The 26,617-nt window shown below is 52.6% G+C and overlaps 1 protein-coding gene across 5 annotated transcripts; it reads right to left on the reverse strand.

Annotated features, from left to right (window-relative positions):
- Window positions 1-887: 887 nt before the first annotated feature.
- Window positions 888-25,967, reverse strand: Cnot12 (CCR4-NOT transcription complex subunit 12). 5 transcript variants are annotated; one of them, XM_021186340.3, is made up of 12 exons: window positions 25,856-25,967; window positions 23,010-23,122; window positions 21,429-22,059; window positions 19,653-19,722; window positions 14,506-15,867; window positions 9,947-12,072; window positions 3,591-3,960; window positions 3,185-3,335; window positions 2,933-3,069; window positions 2,081-2,238; window positions 1,775-1,847; window positions 888-1,347 (listed from the first exon to the last, which is right to left on the reverse strand). In XM_021186340.3, the coding sequence occupies exons 2-11, from the start codon at window positions 23,101-23,103 to the stop codon at window positions 1,787-1,789; spliced, it is 5,160 nt and encodes a 1,719-aa protein (XP_021041999.1). In that variant the 5' UTR covers window positions 23,104-23,122; window positions 25,856-25,967; the 3' UTR covers window positions 888-1,347; window positions 1,775-1,786. The 5 variants fall into 5 exon arrangements, with proteins under 5 accessions (XP_021041999.1, XP_029329756.1, XP_085690841.1 ...); XM_029473896.2 differs by having other exon boundaries at window positions 23,010-23,118; window positions 25,856-25,939; XM_085834715.1 differs by lacking the exon at window positions 25,856-25,967 and adding an exon at window positions 24,941-25,363 and having other exon boundaries at window positions 23,010-23,118.
- Between the last annotated feature and the right edge of the window lie 650 nt (window positions 25,968-26,617).

Below are 26,617 nucleotides of genomic sequence, written 5' to 3' on the forward strand. Positions count from 1 at the left end.
TGACGGAGAGTAGAGACATCATCCATGAGATCAGTAGATGATCAAAGGCCTGGAGCTGCTTGGTCACTTCCACTGTGTGCAGACACAGTGCAAAAGGAACTGTTTGTACACCATGAATTAACTTCTCACCAGCCATGGAATCTGACAGCACTGTGATCTTAGCTGACAAATCAATCAGAAATAAATTCCCATTTCTAAGCCACTCAGCCTATTGGATTTGGGGTTATAGCAGCCCAAAGTGATATAAGACTTTCTCCCTGCTCCCTCCTCTGAATGCTTGGCAGGTCACCCCACTACCAACTCACACAGGGCTGTACCATAAACAAGAAATAAAAATTTTTGTGTCAAACTACCGAGATGGGGTAGTGATGTTTAAATTGGAATATCCTCCTGCAGAGACACTAGGCTCAGAGAATGGAAGGGGAGTGACGTGTCTAATAGACATCTGAGTGAGCTCCTGGCGGCTGGAGATTGCTGGCTAAGTCCATTGGACCAAGAAGAGCCTGGGTTAGCAGCACACATCTCTGTGGTCTAAGGAGGCATTTCCAGAAAGGGAAGATTCAGCCTGAATGTCCCCAATACTACCCAACAGCCAGGGGAGCAGGTAGAATAAAAGCAAGAGGAAACCCACTAACCCCAAAACAAAAGGTTTCTCTGCTTCTCAGATACCATATTGTCTCTGCTCTATTCTAGCCTGCTCCCCACCCCCTACACCCCACCCCTAGCCCTGATGGAGTGAAGCCATGCCGTTCCTTCATTGAGGTGTTCAAATAGTTTGTCACAGGGAGGAAAAGCTAACACAGTGGGGAAGTAGCATTCTCCAAATGCTGCCCCACAGTGGAGGAATACGAGTCCCCCCCCCCCACACACACACACACACACCACAATCCTGGACAACACCAATTCCCAAAAAACTTTATTCATTGTTTCAAGTGGTAAAATGTCATTGGTCTCTGTGGGGCACCTAGTGGGGCAGAGGGAGACCTGGGGTGGGTCTTGGGGTGGGGGCCCACCCATTACAAAAATCAAAGGCTTTTATAAAAATGCTATAAATTGGTATCAAAAGAAAACCCAAGGGAGGCGGAAGATGGAAGCAAAGAGGGTAAAGGGAAGAGACTGAGGGAAGGACAAGACCTCCCACCACTGGGGACGGGAATCCAGTTGGGGGCTGAAGGGGTGCAAGAAGTTGGGACGGTGATACAAAGTGCATAAATGTGCCTCCCAGACACTCCTCAGAAGTGGAGGGGAAAGGAGGCTGCAGTCTGAGCCCTGGTGGGGCTCCAGCTGTCTCCTCACTTGGGGACCCCACAGGAATGGCACTGCCTGAGACTGCCAAATGGGAAAGACCTGCATTGGGTGGAAGAGAGGACAAAGGTCAGAGAAGAGATGAGGCCCCTGCTTCCTCTGCCCTCTGGACATCCTGATTCCCTCATGAGAGCCCAGTGCTGAGGAGATCCCTGCTAGGACCTCAGGTTAGAAGCTCTAAGCTGCACAGGCTAGCTCAACACATAGGGGCAACCGCAGCACCTGCAAGACTGTCCAACACATAGGATACAGGCAGGGATGGAAGCCCCCCCCCCCCTTCAGAGCCAGGATAAACACCAGCCTCAGGAATAAACTTAGAGGAGCCAAGGACCTAACCAGGTCTCCCTTGTCTCCTCCAACCTCTCACAGAAAGAGGAGAGCTAAGGGCTAGAAGAGAGCACAGGACAGGGCCTCCCAAGTTCTCCATACCAGGTGCTACTCTCCCCCAAGCCCAGAAGCACATCCTCACCTTGGCCCCTGATCAGATCTTTTTCTTTTTTAGCTTCAGGGCTTGCAGCCAGTTGGGCGACGATCCTTCTGACCTGGAAGGCAGAGTACAAAGGTCGCAAAAGCAAAGTTTAAAGAAACTGAACAAGGTGAGAACAGCTACCCTCTAATCAAAAGAGGCAGTCTGGGGTTCAGTTGCAGGTCTGGATGCCCCTACGTGACATGAAGCAACTAATTTTAGTTTTCCACCTCTATAAAATAGGTTTCCTCTTCTGAGGATAATACCCGAAGCCCAGGAAATAAAAAAGTACCTACAAGTGTTACTTACCCTGAGGGTTTCTCTGGCTTTGGGGGTAATGTAAGGGGCTTCCCTAGCCCTGGGACCTTGCAGGACTTAGAACGCTGGACGGAAGACTCCTTCTGGCTTGATTTGCTCTCTGTCACCTCCCCTTCCTCAGCTGAGCGGTTCCGGGAGCGTAGTTTGGCCTAGGAGACACAGATGAAATATAAACAGGCAGCAATTTTCAAAAGACCAGGCCTTTCCCAAGAGTGTGCAGCCCCTGAGCCAGGCCTGAACCTTCTACAGACAGCCAAAGATCTGTCTCTTTCAGAGCAGATCCTCACCCCTGAACACATCAGAAAGATGGCAGATGAACAAAATTCAGTGAACAAGGCTGAATAAAGAGGGGTGACTTCTCACACCTATGCTTTTACTTGTCTGTTCCTACCGCAGAGCCAACTCCTGTGCCTACCTCGAGGTTAGGAGAAGCTGCTTACAAGAAACCCTACCCAAGCCACCTCCCGTTCCCAGCCACGGTCAGGAAGTAACTCCTTCTACTGAACAGGCCAGGCCATGGCTGTAGTCCCCCCTTTATTCCTACATTTCGCCCTTCACCTAAGCTATTCATGGGTGTAGACTATGCCCACCCTTCAACCCCCACCCATTACCCTGGAGGCTCTGAGATGAAAGAACACCCTGTTCTTTCTTCCCTCAAACTTGGCACACTGCATAGAGTCGAGCAAGGAACAAGGTAACCTTCCAGAACCCACAATGAGAGTAGAGATGGGAAAGGGGACTATGAGGTGCATGGCTGTATGGATGGCTGGTTGGTTGGAAATGCTGGGTAGAAGGCTGGCAGGCCAGATGGCTGGGTGTGTGTGCTGAATGATCAGACGGTACCTTCAAGGCTGATGGGCTCAGGCCAGGAAACAGGTTGACTTTCAGCCCTTTAGTGCCCAAGGACATCCGTGTCCGGCGGCTCTGAGGCTCCTCCACAACCTCCTCATCTGAAGACGGCACCCGGGAGGCCCTTGGCTCTGCAAACGTTAGGGAACGTGAATGGAGACCTGAGCAACATGCCAGACACTACCCTTACCCACACACAAGCCAGACACTGACACAGACTCCATTCAATTAACACACTGATCGTACCGGTTGAATCTTGGAACAGCCGAGTATCCGAGTCTGCTGTCTCTGACAGTCCCAGGGTACCCCCAGGCCGGATGGCTGGGGCCCGGTGCCCCCGCTTACGTCCTAGGTTGGCACGACTCCGATACATGGCACTATCAAGGATCTCCGTGTCCTGCTCAAAACAATAGCAACAGCATTGCCATTGCTGACCCGGAGCCCTGCTTCACCCCAGAGGAGCATCTCAACATCACCCAGGAGCTGATTGATGGCTGCTGCAGTTTCTTGTTGCCATGAGATACCCCACAGCCTACGTCTGTCTCCCATGACTGCTCAGGAAAGCTCTGAGAATGGGGCTTTGTCACCATCACACACATACCCTGCCCCCTCCAACAGCCCGTCCACCACGACCAGCTCACCCTCCACTGACCTCTATAAAGGAGAAGTCCTCACTGGGGCAGCTGGGCAGAAGTCCTCGGGGAGGCCGCCGGGGGGCCGGGGCTGATGCCTGCTCATCTTGCCTAGCCGCCCCTGTAAGACTCCACATGCCATCCACCTCTTCTACCTGGCTGGCTTCGCCATCAGGCTGAGGCCTCGAGGAGGGCAAAGGAGCTCTGCTAGGCTCCTGGGGCTCCCCTTGGCCGGCACCTGCAGTGAGTCCTTCCTCCTCCAACAGAATGTGGGAGCCGGAAGCTGCTGATTCCCTCTGAGGAGCTCCCTTGGAGCTGCTGGCTGTCATTATCCCCTCCAAAAGGCTCTGGGAGCCAGAAGGTGGCGAGCGAGCCAGACAACTGCTGGGGCTGAAAAGGGACAGGCCAGAAACCAGAGTCATTCACCTACCTACCTGTGAGACCTCATTTCTCTTCCCTGAAGCATACAGCATACAAAGAAATGGCTGAGCTGCTTGGTAGCTTGCAGGGTCCCAGTCCAGGTTTGTTTCACATGCTACAGGCTGGGCAGCTTTTATCAAAATGCTTGGGTCTACTTATAGAGTCTGGGCTTTTCCAAGTTTTAAAATACTTGCACATGCATAGAACACACACACATATCCCTTGTGTGTCGGTGCATGTGAACCTGTATGTTGAAGCCAAAGAACACCCTCCTCTCCTCGTGTGTGCCTCTACCATGTGAGTCCCTTAGATGAAACTTGGATAGTTAACACTGACAGACAGTAAGAACTTTTACCAGCCCTGCTCTCTTTTCTTTTGACAGGATCTCTCAATGGCCTGGGACTGAGGTAAGCTAAGTGGGCAAGCCAGGGAGTCCCAGGAACCTTCTCCTCTTGGCCTCCCCAGCGCAGTGAGACTACCACAATACCACACTACCACATCTAGCCTTTCTCCTGGGGTCCAGGGACCAAACTCAAGTTAAGTCTGTAAGTGCTTTCCTGGCTGAGCTGTCTCCCTAGCCCCAGAAGGAAAACAAAACCTAAACCAAATCTCATATCTACCTGTGTCTCATATCTACCTTGTACAGACTTACCCGCCACTGTAGCCGGGTGTGCCTTCCTATGTGATACCATGCTGTGCTCCAAAAGTTTCAGATTGTATGGAGCTGAAGGGGTGACAGGGCAGCTAACAACCATTTCTAATTCTAGTTCCAGGAGATCTGACACCCTCTTCTGGTTCCCACAGACAATGCACACATGATACCCAGGTATACATGCAAGCAAACCACCCACACACATGAAATTTAAAAATATGTGAATCTGAAGAAATGTGTTTTAAAGTTTCAGATTTGGGGTTTTAGACTTTTGAGTTAGGAACAGTACCTGTACCTAAGCCCTTGCATGATTCCCTTTGCCTGTGAATACCCAGTGTTCCTCTACAAAGTCATTAGTGAGAGAAAAATAAAAGTCTACGCCTGTCAGCATAGCATCCAGCACTCAGGACATTCCCAGAAATAACATTTATTACTGCTGCCCTAAGTTACTACTGTTCAAGATCCACTCAGGAGCACATGCCTGGATGATCACATTTTCTGGGATAAGCCAAGAAGGGGCCCATCTGCTCTCTCCCCAAGCTTACACAACCCTTCAGCCCTGAGAGCCATGAGCCCTAACCTACAGCTCCGACTACTTTCAATCCTGTGTGTTTGTCTCCATTGCCTGTCTGGGGGCTCCTCAAGGGTTTGTCTTTGTGCCCCCAGCATCTCTGCCCCATAGATGAGACCACACAAATGATGAGAAGGCAGGGTCACCTTGGACTTCAGCACAGCAGTGTGCCTTCTATCCAATGTTCTCTCAGAGCAAGCATAAATACCACGATGGTACCACCCACACCATGTCCAGCTGCCACTCCCTAAAACATGCTCACTCATCGAACACCTAGGATAGGGTGGGTGGGTGCTGGTACTCGCCACACCTACATACACAGCCCAGGGCAACACCCTAACACAAGCAGGGGTAGTGAAGGCTAGTGGGCAAGGCCTGGAAGCCAGGCTGCTGAGTAGCTGGCGATACTGCAGAAGGTAGAGAATCAGGCAGGTGAGTCAGTCTTTACCAGGAAGAAGAGACAGGGACAGGGAGAAATGTGTCAGTCTGTCCTCCCATAAGCTGCTGACAGATGGAAATTAAAGCAGCATGGGAGGGAGAGAGGGAGGGAGGAGGTGACAGAGGCTATACAGTACAGCAAGACGAAGGACTCGGGAGCAAGTCTGGACGGGAGCCAAAGCCAGCTCACCCTGAAGCCAGCTTAGAGTCAGGGAGGTGACTCTAACCAGACGGCAGCAATGGTACCCCACCCAGCCCGGACAACAAGGCCACTGGGAGGACGTGAACCAACTAAGAAAGAAAGATCTACTCTCAGCCCACTTCGGGCAGAAAGCAGTAAGGAACTCGAGTGGGCTCTAAGGGTGGGCGGAACACGGAGTCCTGGGGGATGGGGTGCACACCCACCCAAGGGCCTCTGCCTTCTGCATCTGAGAAGCGTCCCTCGCTGGGAGCCCAGGTCATCCACAACCTAAGGGCTTCCTGGCAGGACAGGAAGGACAAGAACCTGGGTGCTGAGCCTGCTAAGCCTACAGAGACATAGGCTCTGTCCTGTACCCACAGCAGCCTCGGCCCCAAGTTGCATGCCCTGTCCAAGCCTCTGCTTCGTCATCTGGTAAATGGGAGCCATAAAAGTCCCAGAACTTTACTGGGCTTCCTAGCAGGAATGTGTACCCACGACAAAGTTGATACTTGATAGATACAAATTGCTACCATGGTCCTTGTCATTCTGGACAGAGGTTCCTCGCCCGAGAAGACGCTTTACCTAAACCTTCCACATGAGCCACCCAATGTGGCTACCACCCAAACTGCCCAACACTACTCTCTACCACTGCTTCTGATGCAAATTCAGGGGACAGATCTGCAACCTGTCCTGGTGTTTCCGGCTCTAAGACTTGGAATGAGGAAGCATCAGTTCTAGGGGCTGGGATGATGCATCTGAAGGGACAGAGGAACATGGAGGGGACTCAGAAAGTTAGGGCCCACAGGGACAGAGAGGCACTCACAATCACGAGCAGTGGGAACTTGTGTAAACCACACTCTCCCTCTGCGCCTCAGTTTCTCCATCCCTGAAATGCGGTAGCCAGACTGAATGACCTTTGAGTCTTCTTAGAGCCTACAAAGATTTCAAACTGGCTGGGAAGGGTTTGTATTGTGGGGTCCAAAGGGCAGGAGCAAGGAATGACCAAGAGACCAGAAAATAAGGATCCTGCACAGCTCTGGCAGCCCCAGAAGTGCCACTCTCTCCAGGAGGAGATGGCCCTAGATCCAGCTCAAGCGCACCCCCACAACATGCTAGTTTATCATAGTTATTCCTGCCAGCAGTCTGACCAAATGACTGCCATTCACAGTGTATTTGTTCAACATGAGGGCAGAAACAAAAATATCCCCAAGGGGCCTCCCTTTATGGACACTTCACATCCACACTTGCAAAACAGATTAAAAATACAGGTGACTAGTTTTTTGGGGTTTCTGTCTTTGGTTTGTTGTTTGTTTGTTTGTTTGTTTAAGCAATTAGGCCAGGAGAGGCAGGGTCAATCACTTTGCACGTGTTAACCTTCTTCATGCAAACTCCAAGAGTGCCTGGAGTAAATCCTCAGTTTACCTATGACGATATGGGCCCTGAGGTTGAGAAGGCCAAGGGCACCCTAAGGAGAAAAGGCCAGTGCTTCAGGTCACTCACCTGAGGTCACAGAGGTGGGTAGAGAATCAGGACTACCAGATGGGCCCCAAGCCAGACTACTCTGACCCATTCTCAAGGGCTTCCTGATACAAAGGAAATCGCCCAATTTTTCTTGAAAGGTAAGCATTCCATGGTGTATTTATTTCCCCACATCAGACACTCAGAGCACCACCTCACCGGACATTAGTCAGGTAAGTCTAGAAAACTTTGCTCAACTTCAAGTCCTAGATATTGACACTAAGTCACATGCATGGCCACAGAGCACACAGCTCTCTCCAAACATGGTACTATACCAGAAAGGACATGTATCAGAAACACAGCACATACCCAGGCCCTCCCAAACAGTGCTTCCCTTCCAGCTGTGGATGAAACATGTTTTCTGTTATATACAATGAGATTCAGGTGCTTGTGCCTGGGATAAATTCTAAGCTCAGATGACCACATAGCTGTGTCCAAAAATCACATGGCTGCTTAGTGGGAGCCTCCAGAAGCCTCATCATCAAAACCATCCTCAAGCTAGCTGCCACTGTCCTGTTAAGCCTGCAGGGAACCACCTCCCTCCATCCTAAACAGAGAAGAGAATGCTGCTCTCCCTCTTTAAGAAACAACACCAGTGGGGCAGCCGGCAGACCCCCACTCCTTAGAAATCTGCTTTGAATGGTGGCCACACCTGAAAGTGGTTATAGGAGGGAGTCAGAAGGTGGAGGGCACCTCAAGGACCTGACAGAGACTTGAGATGCCCAAGAATCAGTAGGGGAGCGCCTCTACCACCTTAAGATGGTACCACCATCTCTCAACTTCACAAGAGGCCAGGATCAAAGTCCCTCTCCTGCCACATGGGGCAGCCGTGAAGACCCGGGCAGTAAAATGCACAGCTGAACACTCAGGCAGAGAGGGCTAAGTCCCGGGAAGAAAACCGAGGACACGGAACCTGTGCTCTCTTCTGCCAGGACTGTTGCTGATGGAACCCTGAGCCTCCCACAGACACTGGTAAAACAGAAGCTCAGAGTCCAACAACCAGTCCAGGCGCACAGGAACACACACCCCCTCGCCCCCACCATTTAGATCTGCAAATTCCCACCCCCTACTGACAGCCATTGCAACCTCAGCCACTCCCTGTCCCCTATCCCTCCTCTCAACCAGATGAGTGGACTGAGAACACCCTGCCTCAGCTCCCTTCCTAACCCTGGGCTCTCTTTCTCTTCCACCTCCACGCCAAATGCCTCTCGCAATCCCCACCCGGAGCCTCCCCAGCCCCTTCCTGGTCCCTCCTGCTCCCCTCCCACTGCCATCTGCCCTTCCACTTAGAACAGCCCCCATCCAACACCTCCCTCTCCTTCCCTTCCCACATGGAAGCTCCCACTCTGGGCCTGAAAAAGGTAAAGCGTTCTCCACACTGAAGAGAAGAAAAACGAATCCCACGGCATGAAAATGCTAATGGATGAGAAGCAGTGCCTTTCCGTGTAAGTACCCTTTTCACAAGCTATGGAAACCACGTTGGTTGGTTTTAGAACAGCCATGAGACAGACTGGTTGGTTCTTACCAGCCTGCCTCCCACATGGCATGCCTTTAATCCCAGCACTCAGCAAGCAGAAGCAAGCTGATCTCTCTGAGGCCAGCATGGCCTACCTAGAGTGTCTTGAGGTCAGCCAGGGCAAAGAAAAGAAAAAGGGTTGGGGGTCAAGGTCACAGGGCCGGGACTTGGTTCTCAACAACTTCAGATTCCTCGGCCACAACTCTTCTCAGTACTACGACAAGAGCAGGCTAGATTCCTGAGTTCCCAACCCCTTGACCAGACAAGCAGAGTCACCGTCCACTATAATGTAGGCTGTGGTAACCTGGGCTTCCACAGGGTTGCTTCCACTACCTGTGCAAGCATTCCAGAAGCTCATTTTCCATCAGAGCTTGAGGCCTACAGAGCTCAGCAGAAACCGTACTAGGAAGATACATCACTTGGTGAAGTGATTCCCTTGCAAGAGTGAACACTTGAGCACAATCCCCAGATCCCATGGTGTCTTGTTTTGCTTTGCTTTGCTTTAAGGGAGTAAAAAAGGCCAGACACAGTGGTCTATGCTTGTAATACCAGCATTGGGGAGGCAGAAGCCAGGTGACCCGCCTGGGGCTGCTTGGCCTGCCAACCTAGCCTACCTGGCAAGTTTCAGGGTAGTGAGAGAATGTGTCCCCCAAAAGATAGACAGTGACAGAGATGACAGCAGAGGTAGTATCATTCCACAGGCACAGAAGCTTATAAATATGTGCCTGCACACACACAAACTCAGAGAGAGAAAGAGAGAGAGAGAGACAGAGAGTTAGCTCACTAGAAACCAAAGATGTGGCAGATTCTACTTCCCTAGACAGCCATAACTCACTCATTGAAAAAGCCCAAAATGGTACCTCAAATTTTACATTCATCTTCTAAAATAGAATGCATTTAACTTTTGTGTTTCAAAGTTCATCATAAAATGTGGAACTGAACAGCCACAGCCCTAAAGGACTCTGTTTTCCAAACACTAGAGTCCACGGAGGGAGCTAGCTGGGTTTCCCTCCTCAGAGAGGCCCTTTATTTAAAGAGCAGTCACACCTTCCCTCCCAGCCCCAAGATGGAGAACCTTACCTGGCTCCCAAGCTGGGTGCTTCTCCCGTATCCATTCCAGTGTCTTCAGAAGGAGTCTCAAAGGAAGGTGACGAGCTGTCTTCACCCTGTGTCTCTGGCCCACTTGTTTCACCAACCCCCAGCTCCCTGGCCTCCAACGGGTCTTCAGTCTCCAAACCAGGGGACAAACTACCACTACTCTTGGGATCTAGCTCTAGGTCAGGGCCCACTCTCCCCACCCCACATTCCCTAACTTCACTTGGGGCCCCACAGAGCCTAAGGTTCCGGAGTCCCAAGTCCTGGGCCCAGTCCATTTGCCCAACTCCACAGCCCCTAGAGGCTCCCATCTCTAGGTCACAGGACACCTCCAGATTCCTCAGGCCTAGATTGTCACCCCAGTCTACCTGACCCACCCCAAGTTCCCTGCGCTCTCCAGGGCTGCAGCCTGCTCCTGGGGCCATGTTTCTCAATCCAAGATCAGGTGTCCAATCTGCCTGTCCAACTCCACGCTCTCTTGACTTAAGGAACTCTCCAGCCTCTGCCCCTGACCAGTCGGGCTCCCCCACACCACTCTCTCTGGCCTGGCTGTGCCTTCCTACCTCTGCCTGCCCTGGCAAATCTCTGTTCCTCACCTCCATGCTGGAAGTCCAGTCCTTTTCCCCAACTCCCATGTTCCTGGGCTCCTCAGAATCTCCAGTTCCTAAACGCCTGGCCAGATCTCCATTGTTCAAGCCCAGGCTGTCTGACCAGCCCATTTGTCCCACAACATTCTCTCTAGCCTCGCTTGAGCCTTCAGAACTCACACAGCTAGACACTTCTAAGTTCCTGAGACCTAGCTGGTCAGTCCAGTCCACAGCCCCGGCCTTTGTCTCTCCGGGAGGCACAAAGTGGCCACCTCCATTCTTCCTCGAAGGGCTGAGGCCAGCACCACTCACTCTGTCATTGCCGATGATGCCAAACTGATAGCTACCCTCAGAGGCCTCCACGCACATGTCCCTGCTCCAGTCTTGCCGCCCTGGACTAAATGCTGCCTCCGACTGGGCTGCAACACCGAGGCTGAACTCCCCAGCCCAGCCTCTCTGCTCTCTCTCTTTGTCTTCCAGGTCTACATTGGTAGGGCTCTGACTTTCTGCTTGCATTCTCCCCTGCAGCCTTGTGATCTCCTGGCTGGAGTCACCATCTTGCCAGCTGCCTTCGTCTTTTGGCCTGGCAGCTCCATCTCGCGAATGAGGTGTGCTGGAGCTCAGCAGGCCCCCAGATGCTCCTTCCTCCAGGTCACCCACATCCCTGCTGGCCTCACGAAACCTGTCTTCACCAACTGGGGTCTTCTTCTCAAACTCCTCATCTTGCTGCTGAGCTTCCTCGGGGCTGAACCCTGAGCTCAGAGACCGCATTCCGAAGCCTCTCTCCTGTGAGCCAAGCGCCCTTGAGCCACCACCACTACTGTAACCCTGGAACCAAGCACTCTTCCCGAACTCCTGGTCCTGCTGAGCTGTGGCCCGGCTGCCATGGATGTCCAGTACAGAATCTCGCTTCTCAAACTCCCGGTCCTGCTCTTCAGCATCCTGGCTGCTGTAGCCATGAGAGAGGTTCTTCATCCCCAGTTCTTGATCATTCTCATCTGTATCCTGGTTGGTGCTCACAGACGCTCTCTTCCCAAACTCCCAGTCTTGAAGGCTTGCATCTCGGGTGCTGAAAGAACCCAAGGAATCTCGCTTCCCGAACTCCTGGTCCTGGAGCTCTTTGTCGTGGATGGAGTGAGGGTCCTGGGAGTCCCTCTTCCCGAATTCCCATTGCTGTGCATCAGCCTCCAGGCCCTGAGCACCAAGCTGGGCCGGCCTTCCCACTGCCCGCTCACGGACAGGCACTTCGGTCTCGTCTTGGCTTCCACCGATTCCAATCACTTCCTGGCCAAGGCTGTGTCTGCTGGCCCACTCCCTAGTGCTCCCCTCCCCGGACCCTTGCCCACACTTGCTGCTCCAGTCTCTTTTCCCAAGACCTGGGTCTCCAATGGGGCTCCTGCCCCCGAGGCTATAGTTCTGAGAAGTGTCTTGAGACCAGCTAGAAGAACCAAAACTGCTGTGGTGTGAGTCTGTAGCAACCCCAAATTCACTCTGCAGGTCTTTCTGGGCCCAGCCAAGGAGTCCCTGGGAAACAGGGGAAGAAGAAAAGACAAAAAAAAAGAAAAGAAAGAAAGAAAGAAAGAAAGAAAGAAAGAAAAGAAAAGGAAAGGAAAGGAAAGAAAGAGGATGGGAGGGAGAAGGAGGAAGGGAGAGAGGAAGAGAGAGAGGGAGGGAGAGAGGGAAGAATTTTAGAGTTAATCCGTGTGGGAGTCATTCCAACTTGAGAGTGATAGCTACCTAGGGCCTCAGAGCCCCACTTTAGCAGAAGACCGCTGCCAGGATTTCAGCTGTGTGACCTTGAGCAAATCACTTAACTACTCTGGGCCTAAGGATCCTCATTCTTAAACAGGGAATTCCTACTACATGGGACCTTTGTGTGATGATCAATCAAGAGCCATTTAAAACAGCCTGGCGCACATGCACGCGCAGCTGGACAGTCCTGTGGTCATGTTTACAGGCCTTGGGCAACCCCTGGCTGCCAGCCAGGAGAGGTCCTGCCTGAAGGAGAGGCCTAAACCTGGGACTGGGAGGAGGGGTGCACTGTCAAAGAAGGGCAAGTGACTTACAATTTACCTTGCAAACCAAGGACCTAACACCACCCAGAGCTCTTCTAGCACCAATGAACACCCAGGCCCTTCTTCCCCTCTGCACAGCCTTCCCCAGAAGACTCCACCCTCAGTCAGCCCAGGAAAGTAAGGGCACAAGGCTCCCTGCACCCCCACCCAACTTTCCCTGACTCACCCCGGAGCCAGAGGGCGGGTGGGCTTGAGGCTCCAGGCTTCGGAGCCTGCCAGCATCGTCCCGCAGTGCCGCGTTGGCCAGGAGCCGTTCCAGGACAGACATGCCGGCTTCCCTCTCCCCTGTCCGGTCCATGCCCCACCCCACCCCCCCCCACCTCCCCACTGACCACCCTGGGGCTGCTGGGTGAGCCAGGTACCGGCACAGGGCTGGGCTGCTCCCCTAGCCAGGACCTGTCCGACGGCTCTGGCTCCTGCCTGTCCAGGTCTCGCTCCCGGCTCCCTCCCGGAGCAGTTGCAGTTCTGGCAGCCCCGCCCAGAAGCCAATTGAGTCACCCACATCCTGGGACAGACACACCTACTGCAGGAGTCAGTGTGGTGTTAACCCTTTCCTCCTCCTCCCTCCTCCTCCTCCAAACTCCAGAGGGCCTCTGGGAGCTCCTCCTTGCCTCCAGCTCCACCCTGACCAGTCCAGTCTAGGACTGAAAAAAAAAAATATGTCTCAAAAGCCACCTGGATCCCAGCCCTTAAATGTAGTCTGGTAGGAGAAAGGGCACGGAGCCGATTGGGCTGGTCCTGGCTTAGACCCAGCTAGTAACTCTAACTCGCTGGGTAACTCTGCACAAGGCACGACTTCCTCTGGGCTTCAGCTGCCTGTCTACAAAACAGCTCCTGGACTCAACGGGAATTCCAGTTGTAAAAGCCAACACTTACAAAGCATTTATAATGAGCCCGACACTAACCTCAGTCCTTTTACATGCCCTAACTCATTTAATCCTCTCACTCTCTGAGCTACAGCCTATCACACCCTTTGACAGACACAGAGACTGAGGCAGAGAGTAGCAAAGTACCTGACTCACACCTGGGCAGAGAACTGGTAGAGCCAACTGAGCCCAGGTAACAGACCTACCCTAGCAGATGAACCCTCCAAGTCCGCACAACGTTCCCTTGCATAATAGGCCCAGGGATAACAGGTTGTCTCCTTGGCAATGCTGTACACTGCATGAGGCACTATCTCCGGTTCACTAGAAGGCTACGTAATGAAGGTGCTTACAGCACAAGCACCGACACTCAAGTTCAGCTCCCCAGTACCCAAAAGACTTCGGCAAGTGTCTTTGATCCCTGTGATGGGGAGGCAGAGACAGGAGGATCTCTGGAGCTCGCTAGCCAGCCAGACTAGGTAAATGGGTGAACTGCAGATACAGTGAGACCCTGTCTTTAAAAACTAAGATGCCTGGGGGACTGGAGAGATGGCTCAGCAGTTAAGGGAGCTGGCTGCTTTGCCAGAGTTTCCGAGGTTAATTCCCACAACCCTCTGTAATGGAATCTGATGCCCTCTTCTGGCATGCGAGTGTACATGCAGATAGAGTTCTAACAACATAAAAATAAATAATAAATCTTTAAATAAAAAAAAAAAAAAGAAAGAAGATACCTGAGGCTGATGTGGCCCGTGTATGCGTGTGCAGCATGTGCAGACACTTTTATGAAAGGGCAAAGGTTACAATTATGTTTCACTCCTAAGACCGCTCAGCTAGCGAAAACTGGTGTCAGGACTGGAACTTAACAGCTGAGCCCTAAGCACAGCCCTAGGCAGTTCTGCAAGCACCTGCAAATAATGAGATGCGGGTGCACAGCCCTCTGTGGTGTCCATGTTAAAAGAATGAAGCCCACCTGCACCCTACCCCTGATGCCCATCCCTCCCTCCCTATGTCCACCTTACCTCAGAGCAGGTGCTTGGTGACTGTATATCCTTTAGCTCAGCTCCAGCTGCCCGCCGCGCACTGCCCGAGTTGGGTGGTGGTGATGCTAGGAGGTCATCCAGCCATCGAGAACTGCTTTCAGGGCCTGTAGGCTCAGGAGACACGCTACAGGGTTCCTGACCCTCTGTCATGGGCTGGGTCGTCTCCGCCCAGCCTAGGGTCACCACGTCCTCCTCAGTAGACAATGCCTGCTCAGGATTGGGCACATCCACAAAGAGGATGCAGGGTTGGTCAGAGGGTGTTGGCTGCTGCTGTCCCAGCGCTGGCTCTAGCACAGGTAAGGCCGCCTCCCTTGCAGCCAAAGTAATGGGGGACTCATGCCCCACTAGTGGCTCCTGGTCCTCATAGTTCTCCTTTGCCTGCAGTAAGGGTGTTCCAGGTGGGCCCTCAACTGTAGAGGGAAGAAGAGCTGGGGACCGAGGCTGACTCTCTCCATCATCTCTCTGGGGTAGGGATATGCCTTCGTCATTTCCCTGAACCCCAGAAATAGGCTTTCTGGGGCTCTCTGGAGCTAGTGGGGTTCCTGGTCCCACCTGGGACACACCTTCCCCACTGCCAGATACAGCCCAACTGTCAGCTTCAGCAGCCTCTGCGGCCTCACTGGCTTCTGTAATGGGAGATGGAGGTGGGGAGTCCAGCCGCCAAACGCCCAGACCTGAGGGCCTTGTGGGGAAGGTCCACTCAAATGACTGTGACAAGCTCCAATTAGACTCTGTCCCGCTTCCGAAGGGACGATCTAAAGCAGATTGGCTCCCCTGACCTTGGGGCAGAGCAGCCAGTGAGCCTCCCAGCTTCTCTTGGTCCTGGCTAGGTGGCTGGAGCACGCCTTCGGAGAAACGGCGGTGAGCCAGGCTGCTGGGACGAGATTCCATGTGACCCCTGGCTGCTGCCTCCTCCCCACAGGGGAACGTTCGTGTAGTGTCCTGCAACTCAGCCCCCTCAGTCAGGGGTTGAGGCAAGAGGACTGGGGGCTGCTCTGGGCTGTGATGCCCTGAGACTGTCTCCACAGGAGAGCTGTTGGGGCTGAGGGTTTCTGGGACTGCCTCAGCAGGTAGCTCTGAGCTAGGGGAATGGCCGGGAGGCTCAGCAGGCAAGGCTGCACTGGGGGAGGCTGGAGTCACAGGGAGGCAGATGGAAGAAGCCTCAGAAGCTGCAGGACTTTGGGTTTCTGAAAGTTGAGAATGGCAGGGAGAACTCTGGTGGCTTGAAAGCCGGGGAGACTCCGAGGCTGGGACAGAGACGTTAGCCAGAAGGACTGCACTGGAAGAGTCGCCATGCTCTGAAACAGGGTCTGCACTTAAGGTGACCCAGGTCTTGGAAACCTGCAAGAGAAAGATCAAGAGTTGTCACTCGGTTCTCAGCTGCGTCCAAGCTCACACAGGGAAAGGCTCAGGAGGTGAACTCAAGCAAGCTCCTCTACCAGGTCATCACCCCAGAAAAGGTGCCACATTCTAGTCACTTGGCAACATTCCCACTGTTTCAGTGGCTCAAATCCCAAGGCTCACCTAAGGTGCTCCTCCGAGAGGCTACAGTTCTTGGGCAAATGACCCACAGTTTATAAATATTAGAAGGGGGAAATGTTGACTATGTACATGAAACGAAGGGAGAGGGCTTGCTCCCAGAACACTACAAGTTCATTCCAAGCCCAGAGCATCTCCTAGGATTGTCAAGTGGAGGAATGGATCTCCATCCTCTGTCTGAGCACAGGTCTCAGTACGACCCAAGGGAGTACGGAGGCTGTGGATTCAAGCAAAGAATAAGGGGAGTCCTGAAAGGCATGAGGCTTCTAGCAGCCCCTGGACTGCCTCCTCTAAGTTGAACATCTCATTTCCAAGGGATCTCTTCGGTCCTCGGGTTCACACGTGTACTTTAGGACTGATACCAACATCTATGTCAGAGTTAGATAAAGATTAAATAAGATTTGTGCATATGGGCCCCCGGTATAAAAGAAAAAGAAAGATCTGCTGTGGTTACTGGGAACAGAGAGAGGAGATGACATCAGGGAAAGGAAGGAGACAGAGGTGGCACCAGGCTCCTGGTTCTCCTGCACTATTCCACTCTGCTTTCTCCCAAACACACTAAGTGAATCCACTTAATTTGAATGAATTCAGACACTTGCCCAACTTCTGAACCCTCCCCCCTACGCTTGAGCCACTGCCTCCAGTGTTGTCATCGCCTCCTGGATCTACTTCTTTTCCAGCCCCTAACCCCAACCCCCAATCTCCTCTACCATAATCTAGTTCCAAACCTGTGCCTTTAAACTGTATCGTTAATGCCCCATCCCATCAGTCTCCTGAGAGCCACTTCTTCTTTGAAAACAGTGGTCATTGGATGACCAAAAGCCTGCCAGCATCACCTTTACAATTCAGAGTGGTTCCGAGAGCAGTCAGCTCTCTAGCATCCTTTGGTTCCGTTCCCTGCACTCTTCTGTGGTCATCCATTTAGCCCCAGCCCTTCCCAATAACTCTCATCACCACCATCTCCAGTCTCAGCTTCAAGTCGGCCACCAGCCCAGTCCATTTCCTATTTGTCCTGTTCATTCTTTTTATGTCCCCAGCTCTCTCATTCCTCAATCCCTTTGGGAAGCAAGGGTCAGGAACCCTACTTCCTCCTCGCAGCTCCATACCCCACCCCCACTCCAGCCCTCAACTCTCTTTTACCACCATCAACAGTTGCCTTTCTCACAACCCTCGACGCCCTCCCTCTGTTCCTCATTCTGTTAAAATGCAGCTATCTGCCAGCTCAAGAACCTGGGCAGCTACGTGGCTAGAGAAGAAACACATAGCAATGACACTTGATCTCCCTTCAGATTCATCACCTATCTACAAACCGGTTTGAGTGCTCATCAACCTACTGCATCCCACCCCACACCCACCCACCACTACCCTATCCCCATTCCATGCCCCACAGACAACATCTTCCCTCAAGCTTCCAACACCTCCTTCCCATCCTCTCTCAGCTAACAGCCTTGCTTCTGGTTCTCTGAGAACAGAAGAGAAAGCCAACACTCTGCACCTTGCCTATCCACCACCAGGAGCGTGGATTCCTGTGACCAGGCACTGTCCTTGCTCCAGGCTAAGGCCAACCCCCTTCTCTCTCTCTCCTGCATCACTGACTTTTCCCTCCCTACCGGATCCCTCCCACAGCACACCAATTGCTCTACTTTCCCGTCTAACAGGAAACAATAGAGATAGACAGAAAAAAGAGAGCCCACTCTGGCCTCACATATCTCTAGCTTCCATGTGTTTTCTTGAAAGTATTGGTTACCTTCACTATACATGGTTCCTCTTGCCTCACCTCTCCTAGATTGCTCCAATGCGGGCTTTCTCCTTCACGCCTTCCACCTAACTACTTGCCAAGGTCACCGAGGACATTCCTGGAGCTACAGCCAATTGATGCTAACCAAAGGAGGCAGCCCAACCTAGGTACCAGCAGCTGCTGCCACACTCCTGCAGTGGCCACACTCCTGCAGTGGCCACAGTCCTGCAGTGGCACACGCTTTGCCTAGCCAGGCTCTAGGGCTGTTCTCCCTGTCTCCATTGCTATGCTTTGGGCCTTTTCCCTTCAGTATCCCACCTATTCCCCTGGTGACCTGAGTCAGTCTCCAGCCACCATCTCTACACTGACAACATCAAAGACTTCCCTTCCTTCCGACACACTCACTTCCCCCTAAATGTCATACTCTATCCGATCATCCGACTGACATTCCCATTTGGATGTCTAAAGAGCATCATGAGCGCAGCAGACTCCAAAGCAAACTCCTTACATGTCTCCCAGCTATGCTTTGCCTTTAAAGGTCCCCCTCTTAGTGAGTGGGAACCTCACCATTCTGGTTGCTAAGGCCAAATGCCTTGGGGTATTCCTAGATTCTGAATGCTCTCTCCCTTCCTCCTCAGGAGAAACTCTGAATGTCCCCTCTTTGTCACCGACAGATTTGATCCAGACCACATCACTTCCTAACGGATGCCTCTGTGGTCCACACCATTATCATCCGTCAAGGCACCTGGATCCAGCTAACAATCCCCTTGGTCCTTGCTGCTAATCTGACCTCCTTCCTGCGACCTGTTCTTAAACCTGGGAAGCAACGTGTCTCCTTACAACGGAGCCATCAGATGCCACTTCTGTAACTGTTCAGACTGCTCAGTGGCATCTTCTTCTTGCTCAAGTCAAAGTCCATAGAGGCCTCCAGGCCACTGTACCAGCCAAGACTATTGCCTCCTGGTCCTCACTACACCTAGTCGTCCTCTCAATGCACCCCAGAGCTCTTGGCTTCTTTGCCTCTCTGCACAGGGCTGAGTGCCGTTCCTCAGGCACCTGACCTACATAGTGAGGACTTCCCACTACCCTCACCCAGCACATGACCTTCCCAGTTCTCCCAGCAACACCTTGTGCATCTGCCAGTTTACAGGATGTCTATCTTAGTGTCTGCCTGCCTGCCTGCCTTTGGAAGGTGAGGTCCTTACAACAGACACAATGCGTATTTTATTCTCTGGTGTTCCAATGCATAGCACACACATACACAGACTCATAGCTCTATTCCAGGGCACTTGGGACAGCCTCTAGCTGACAATGGCTCTCCAAACAAGGGCCATTTTTGACATAGTTTGCTCAGAAAACTGGGCTTCATAATAAGAGGAAATGAATAGGAAGCCCAGACTTTCCCCTTTCTGAACCTAGGCATAGCCAGGGAGAATTAGAGAGTCAGATACTTCAGGTCCTGCCTCAGGCCAAGAGAATTACTTAGCCTGAGTCCTGGCATTCTCAAAAGAGGCTGAAAAAGCCTACTAGCTTTGTTACCAAAAGGATTAAATTGTCTAATAATGTCCCTAGGACATGCCCACAGCACACAGTAGGGGCTTGGTCGATGCTAGCAGTATTATGAGTACTGCCCCTAATCATCATGACCAACCATACTTAGCTTCCTTAATGACCAGGCACACTGGCCTGGGAGTTTAGAAAAAAAAATCTGAGTCTTGGCATCGGGTCCCCAGGCAAGTCCATGGGTCACAGTTTCCCCCATCTAAACTCTGAGAGAATAAGAGGTGAACTCAGATGACTCCCCAACTCCACTCTACACAGCTGTACTGACAACACGAAGACAACTCACGTCGGTAGGTGCTTCAGAGCGAGCCAGTTTAGCTAGGTCCCCATTCATTGCCGGGCTGGAAGTGAGGTTCCTGAGAGGAAGAGAGACAGAAGAGGAGGTAAAGAAGTTCGTGTTAAGCTCGTGGGGTGGTGGGGCACGGTTGCGCACGCCTTTAATCCCAATACTGGGGAGGCAGGGGAGGCTGATTTCTGTGAGTTTGAGTCTGGTCTACAAAGGGAGACCCAGGACAGTCATGGCTCTACACAGAGAAACCCTGTCTCAAAAAAAAAAAAAAAAAAAAAAAAAACGAAAACAAAAACAAAAACAAAAACAAAAACAAAACAAAAGAATGCTGAAGTCTGTTGCCAAAATAGGAAAGGGAGGAAGTTATCCCTCCTAAGCAATGTTAATGCCACCCAAAGAGTAAAAACCTCAGGACTTATTCCTGAAGTTGGTCTGGAAGCTCTAAGGATAAGGAGCCAGGTTGTGCCTGCAGAGCAAATGCCCACTCCCTTCCTGTACACACAGGGTTAAATTCCCCCCTCTCTTATAGAACAGCATCATGTGGGTGGGTCCAGGTCCCTCAGAGGTTCCCAAGAAGATAATGTCTTCCTCTCCTAGTCCCTGAGGGATTAAAGTTCTTCTCTGGCCAGAATGCAACTGGTCCCAGCAGCCCTGCTGATATTTCCTGGGGGACTGGGGACTGGGGGTGGGGGTGACTTTCTAAAACTGAACCCTTCTCAGATGGAGAGAAGCATCCAGGCTGGGAAGCAGGACGGCCTCCCGGCAGCCCTAGTCCTGGGGTTGCAGCACACCCACCAGGTGTTTCCAGTGAGAAAAGGGCAGGCTGGAGGGTGTGGTAAGGTAGGGCAGGGCAGGGCAGGGCAGGGCAGGGCCTTCAGCTCCAGGCTCAGTGCAGACCACAACAGGCCTGGCCACCACAGTGGGAGAGGGAAGCCAACCACTGGGCCTAGCTCTGCATTCTTCAGGCTGGTGCTCTCTTGTCCTGAAAAGCCTGAGGTGGCCAAATCCCTCATGTCCCTTCAGACCATGTGTCCACTAACCCAAGGAGCGCCTCCTTTACATGCAGGCTGGCTATGGGTAAGAAGTGCAACTGAGAAAATATCTCCAAATAGAAGAATTCTCTATGCAGAAATTAGCTGAAGCGCATCACACTCCTCCTCAGAGGGGAAATCTGTACTGTACAGATTCCAACATACCCCTCCCTGAGGCCCCTGCATGGTGCTCTGCCACATGAGACCTAGCAGTTAAGACCACAGGTTTTAGAATCATACACATCGGGATTTAAATTGAGAGACTCCAGGAAGTCACTCTGGAGCCTTGATTTTCCAATCTCTAAAATGGACTTTATCAATCCCTTCCTCCAAATAGCACGGATATGTACTCAATAGACTACAAACTAGTCTGCTGAATAGTATGCCTCTCTAGCATAACACGTATCAACTCTGTAAAGAGAACTACAGTGGGCTGGGGATGTAGCTCAATGATAAAGCACTCGCCTCGCATGAACAAGGCCCTGGGTTCAATTCCTGACACTGCACATGCACCACAGACACAGACTCACAGACACAAACACACACACACACACACACACAAACACACACAGAGAGAAGTAACTCCACTATTTGCTACAGAGATGCTCTGGGACTTAGCCTGGGTTTGCCTGAATTCACCTAAGTAACCTGACAGTAAAGATGATAACCCAAATTGGAGCCCACTTCCTCCAAAGCCCCTTTAAGACTTCAAGGAACTATACAAACTCTTCTTAGCCCTTACCTCTCCTCAGGAGTCTTGCTATGCTCTTCCTGGCACTCTGCAGGAATCTCTGCTGTCCCCTCCTGGGACCGTCCTTTGGCAAGGGACTTACTATCCTCCTCTCTGGGGCAGGAGGCACCATAGGTCCTGGGGCCATATCGAGAGCTGCCATCGTGGTTAAAAGTGAGGCGGGAGCCCCAGAGGCGGTCAGGGCTGGCCAGGATCTCTTTCCGTGGCTGCTCCATCTTGGCCAAAATTTCTTCTACTGTACAGGCTGCAAACCGCTCAGAGGAGGGACGGAAAGGGGCAGGGGCCTTCCGCACACCTCCCAGGGCAGCGCACCGAGCTGGGGGTGTGAGAGGGGGCAAGTCTTCTTTCCCAGCATCCTCCTTCCCAGACTCTTGGGTAACTTCTCCTCCAGTGGTTGCTTCAGCTGAAGGCCTTGGTGCAAACGGGAGTGGACGCTTGCTGACCCCATAGGGCTGAGGTCCTGCCAGCATGTTCATCTTCCGGGCAGAAGGCAGCTCAGCCAGGGGACCCCGAGGAGGGCGAGGCCCAACAGGCACCAGGAGGCTGGGTTTGGCAGGCAGAGCTGGCTTGCTAGGCAAGCCCCGGGGTTTGGGCTTGACAGGGGGCTTGGCTCGTGGGTCACCTTTCGGAAGGAAGGATTCATTAGGAACTGTCAGAAGAACCATGAGACATAAATTCTTGTGACTCCTGCTGCACCGAATCTTCCACACTCCAACCTTGGAACCCATCATTCTAGATGCATGTCAGTACCGCCTGTTCCAGGAAGGCTTCCTTGGTTTTTCACATCCCATTATATAGCCTACCTTCTCCAAACTACTACAACACTGGCTTTGACACCTTATCCCTCTAGCATCCTATTTTGCTCCTAACACAGGTTCCTATCAAATGAATGAATGGAGCTGATAAGCATACCCACTTGCCTGGCCTCACCATACAGTCAGCCTGGGAACCCGATTGAGCCCTATTTCTTTACACCACATTTCCATAATGAAGTTTTGACCCTAGCTGAGCTCCCCTTGTCTCCCTGCTGCACCTCTTCCTCTTGCCACCTCAGTCATCCAGTTCATTATCAGGAATGCAAGCTTTCTATTGACCTATGTCAAACAGAAGTAAATTTGCCACAGGAAGGAAGAAGGAAAAAAAAAAAAAAAGGGCAGAAATCCACCTTCTATATAAGGCATTGTAATGCCAAATAAAAGACCTTGGGAATTACTCACGGCCACAACCTTCTATAATAGAATCTTGTATCACCCACTCATTCAGCTAAGCATTTAAAAAGTCTAGACAGGGAGAAAGAAGGGCACTCCATTTCTCCTTCTGTGCCTCAGTGTCTCCTCCTCCAAGGCTCCCTGGAGTTGTCTCAAAGGCTCTGCTTCCATACCTGCTGGGGCTCTACCTCACTCCCACCAGATGCCAAGGCCCTTGAGCACTCATTTCAGACTCACTGCCTCTCACCTCCACTGTCACTCAAGCCACCTGCCGGAACAGAAGAGGGGTGCAGCCTCTACCCCCCCCCCCCCCCGCCTTCCTCCCAGCCAATGGCCCCACCCTGCACCCAGCACCCATTGGTACCTGGCTCGGAGCCAACAGGCGCCAGCTCCTCCTCCATATCCTGGGGCAGTGGGGAAGCCATGGCTGTGCCTTCCCTGAGAGTGGATCCTTTCATCACATAGGGCACACCCTGCCTGAGAAATAGGAAGCAGTGTGAGCCGGCCAAAGTGACTGAAGACCCAGGAAAGGGAGAGGTGGAGAAGGGAAAGCTGAGAAAGGCAACAGGCTTAGCCAAGGAAGTCTATTTCTAACCCAGGCAGTGTGGGACAGGAAGAGAGAACTCCAGGGGGAGGCCGGGAAGGTTCCCACAGCCACATCCTCAACTCTTGACAGGACTCTCCAACCCTTGGCTCTGAACCTCAATGATCCAGCACAGGAGGGAGCCACCTCCACCCACACCACCCCCAAGCTCCCTCCTGTGATACCCTACTTACAGTTCCTGAGGCAACCCTCTTGGGTCAGGGAGCCCCACTAGAGGTGTCCACTCTGAGCAGAGCAAGAAGGCCAGAAACTCTCAAGTCTCTGGAATCACCTCATGGGAGACGGGAAAAACCCGCTCCTCCCCAACCTGGGGCTCCGCCCCAGAGCCGGCCCCCCTCTTCCCATTCTCCTCCCTCCCTCCACGGCTGGGAGTGGCTCCCTACCCCGCCCCCCCCCCATTCTCCTTTCACATCCCTGCCCCCCTCCAGCACTCATGAGCTGTCTCATCCAAACACAGGGAAATAAGAAATAAAAAGTAAGCATCTGGAATACATTTTTTTCCCTTTAATTTCTCAATCGTTTTGGCTTCAGCTTGGAATTTGATGAGGTAAAGCCAGGGCCTAGTCCTGTTACCATAGCAATGGCCTCCCACTGGATTTCCAGGGCCTAGCCAAGGGGAAGGAGGAGCCGGCCCAGGATGGGCAGGGAGGACAGACTGGGCTTGATTGCATGAGGGGTGGGAGGTGTAACTGAGAGGAAAACTCCCTGGGGTTGCCCCTTCCAGGACAGTCTGGGAGGGACCTGCAAAAGCCTGTGACATGGGAATGGGTGTGCACCCTAAAGGAGTTTTGAGGGGTCAGAAGAAATTAAACCAGATGATAGCCACATGGTAGTAGCCTGTGCCAGGAGCCTCTGGAGCTGATATTGTAAGATCTTACAACTAAATGGGTCTGTCACTTCAGAACTGTGCGACTAGTCTAAGGCACACTGCTAAATTTAAAAAAAAAAAAGTATTAAATGAGTTTCAAGCCAAACAATGCATGCAAAATACCAAGCCTGGAAGTGGTAAGTAACAGTTGGCCATTATTAATGTGACTCCATTCAGTGTCTCCCATGAGCTAACTAGAATCCTTGGTAACCACCTCTACCTACCTCTCCCCTTACCCTAGGCTGCATTTCTAGACCATTCCTTCATGTCCCCCCACCTCAAATTCTTCAGGCCTTCCACCCCCTCAGTTCCCACCCTGGCTGCTGAAGCACCCTCCCACTCACAAGCCCCCCTCCGGCTCTGTTGGTGACTAGTGAGCACTGCTCCTCTGGTTCAAGAGCAAGGGAGACATGCCAAACACATGGAATGCAGAGAGCCCTGGAGGGCAACCCAACCCTCTCCAACCTCAAAGCTCCCCTCCCACTCCAGCTGCTCTGAGAAGACAGTTCTCAATTCTAAAAGACCTGTGGTGCCCAGCCTTTGCAAAAGATATCCCCATCCGCTTGATCCTGTCCCAGCTTATTTAAAGAGGGTACAGACATTAACTCCGTCAATGTCAATCGGCTGATCAGCCAACTACCAGGGGCTGTTTTCCTTGTATGTGGGTGAATAAAGATTGAGGGTGGAGAGATTACAGAAAAATAAAATTAAATTAAAAATATATACAAGATTGCTTGCTTGTCCTTGAACATTATTACAAGGGATATGGTGAAGGTGGTTAGAAATGGAGAAAAACTAGTCCAAAACAGAAAAACCCTCTCACCTGGGGTTGAGATAGGGGCTTGATGGACACCTCTGAGGTTAGAAAGAGCTGCAGAGATGAAAACAGGCTCCGAGTCCCCAACAGGGGAGGCGGCTACAGTACACAGGCCCCAGCCAGGAGCCCCAGGTAACCAAGGCCATGGCCATAAGCTGCAGAATCGCAGTACCTCAAGAACTCCCCACCCTTAGTGGTCTAGGGAAACCAGGCAGCCCTGGGAGTAGAGGCTGCCCCCAAAGAATGGAAAGGAGCTAAGGAGCCCCAGCCCTGGACAGGCACTCAGAAGGGCCTGAGGGCAAGCAGGGTCGTCCCTAAAGGTCTACCACTGGATGTTCAGCTAGTGCGATCCGGAGGGCTAAGTGTTGGAAGAGGGGGGCCAACAGGAAGACGGAACAGCCCAGGGCAAGGGGCTGTTTGGAGGGCCTCCGTGGGGAGCTTACGGACACCGAGCGGCTAGCCGAAGAGGAGGAGCAGACGAGGGTGGAGAAGGAGGGGGCGGCAGCAGCCGAAGACTGAGCGAGATGCCAAACAGCCCGCGAAGGAACAGACCGAGGACTGGCGACGAGGACTCGGTGGGGGCGGCCTAGCGTGGATGGGGGCGTGCCGTGGGAGCCAGGGAAGGGGGCCGGTGAGGGCAAGGAGGGGGTCCCTCGAGCAGCTCCGCCCGCCCCCGGCCCCGCCCCACCCTTGCCTCTCCCCGCTTTCTTCTGGCTCACAGCACGGACGCCTTCCACCCCAACATACACGCGCCAGCTCCGCAGCGCCCGAGAGCCCCAGGCCCTCGCAAACTTTCCTGGTGACCCCCTCCCACCGCTGCCGCCCCAATCTGAGGTCCCGGCTGCTAGGCGCCGGGTTCTTTCCATGCCCTTCCCCGCCCCCATCCCCAGACCCCGCCTCCTCCGGCTGCCGCGCACTCACGCGCTCCCCCGGGACCGGCTCCACTCAGCGAGGCACCCCGACGCCAGTGACCGCTGCTGCCGCCGCCGCCACCGTCACCGCGGGACCGAGCCAGTGCAAACCCCGGGGCCCCTCCCCTCGCTCCGCCCAGAGACACGCCCCCATGTTGCTCATGAATATTCATGTAGGAAACCGGGAGTAGGAAAACGTTGCTGAAGCAGAGTCCGGCGCACCGTATGCAAACAAGCACAGATCCTACATAATTATTCATGACCTTGTAAATAAGGGGCTGTCCTGATTCAGATTTAGGCGAAACTGATGCAATTTTACCCCAGCGCCACCGAGATGACTGCCTAGAGAGGAAACCGCCCTGGACAGCTTTCCCTGAGCCTACACTGATTACAGCACCATAGAGCGCGGGCAGCACGAAGGGAACCGTTGGCGGACTGAAGAGTCTTCCTGTTACACCTGAGCCTCCTGAGAGCGGCAAACGACGTGGCCACCCCAACGTGGATAAATTCTGATTGAGAGCCGCTGTGACAAGTGGGGTAGTTTTTCCCTCCTGTTATGTCTCCTTTAAGATCTTTTAAATACAGTTACCAAACACAAAGTGGTGTAGCCCTCCCTTGCCAGAATCTTCTCACACTTAACTTCACAAACATGCACAACTCATTTTCTCCAATCCTGACTCAAGTTTCCACTCTCTACCCTAGAAAGTCGATCCTCATTCTATTATCTCAAGCCTTGTAAGACCCTTGACTCATAAGGTGATTTAAAAAGGAG

Source organism: Mus caroli, unplaced genomic scaffold, assembly GCF_978045245.1.
Source record: "Mus caroli unplaced genomic scaffold, Mus_caroli_1 scaffold_2, whole genome shotgun sequence".
NCBI classification, from domain to species: domain Eukaryota; kingdom Metazoa; phylum Chordata; class Mammalia; order Rodentia; family Muridae; genus Mus; species Mus caroli.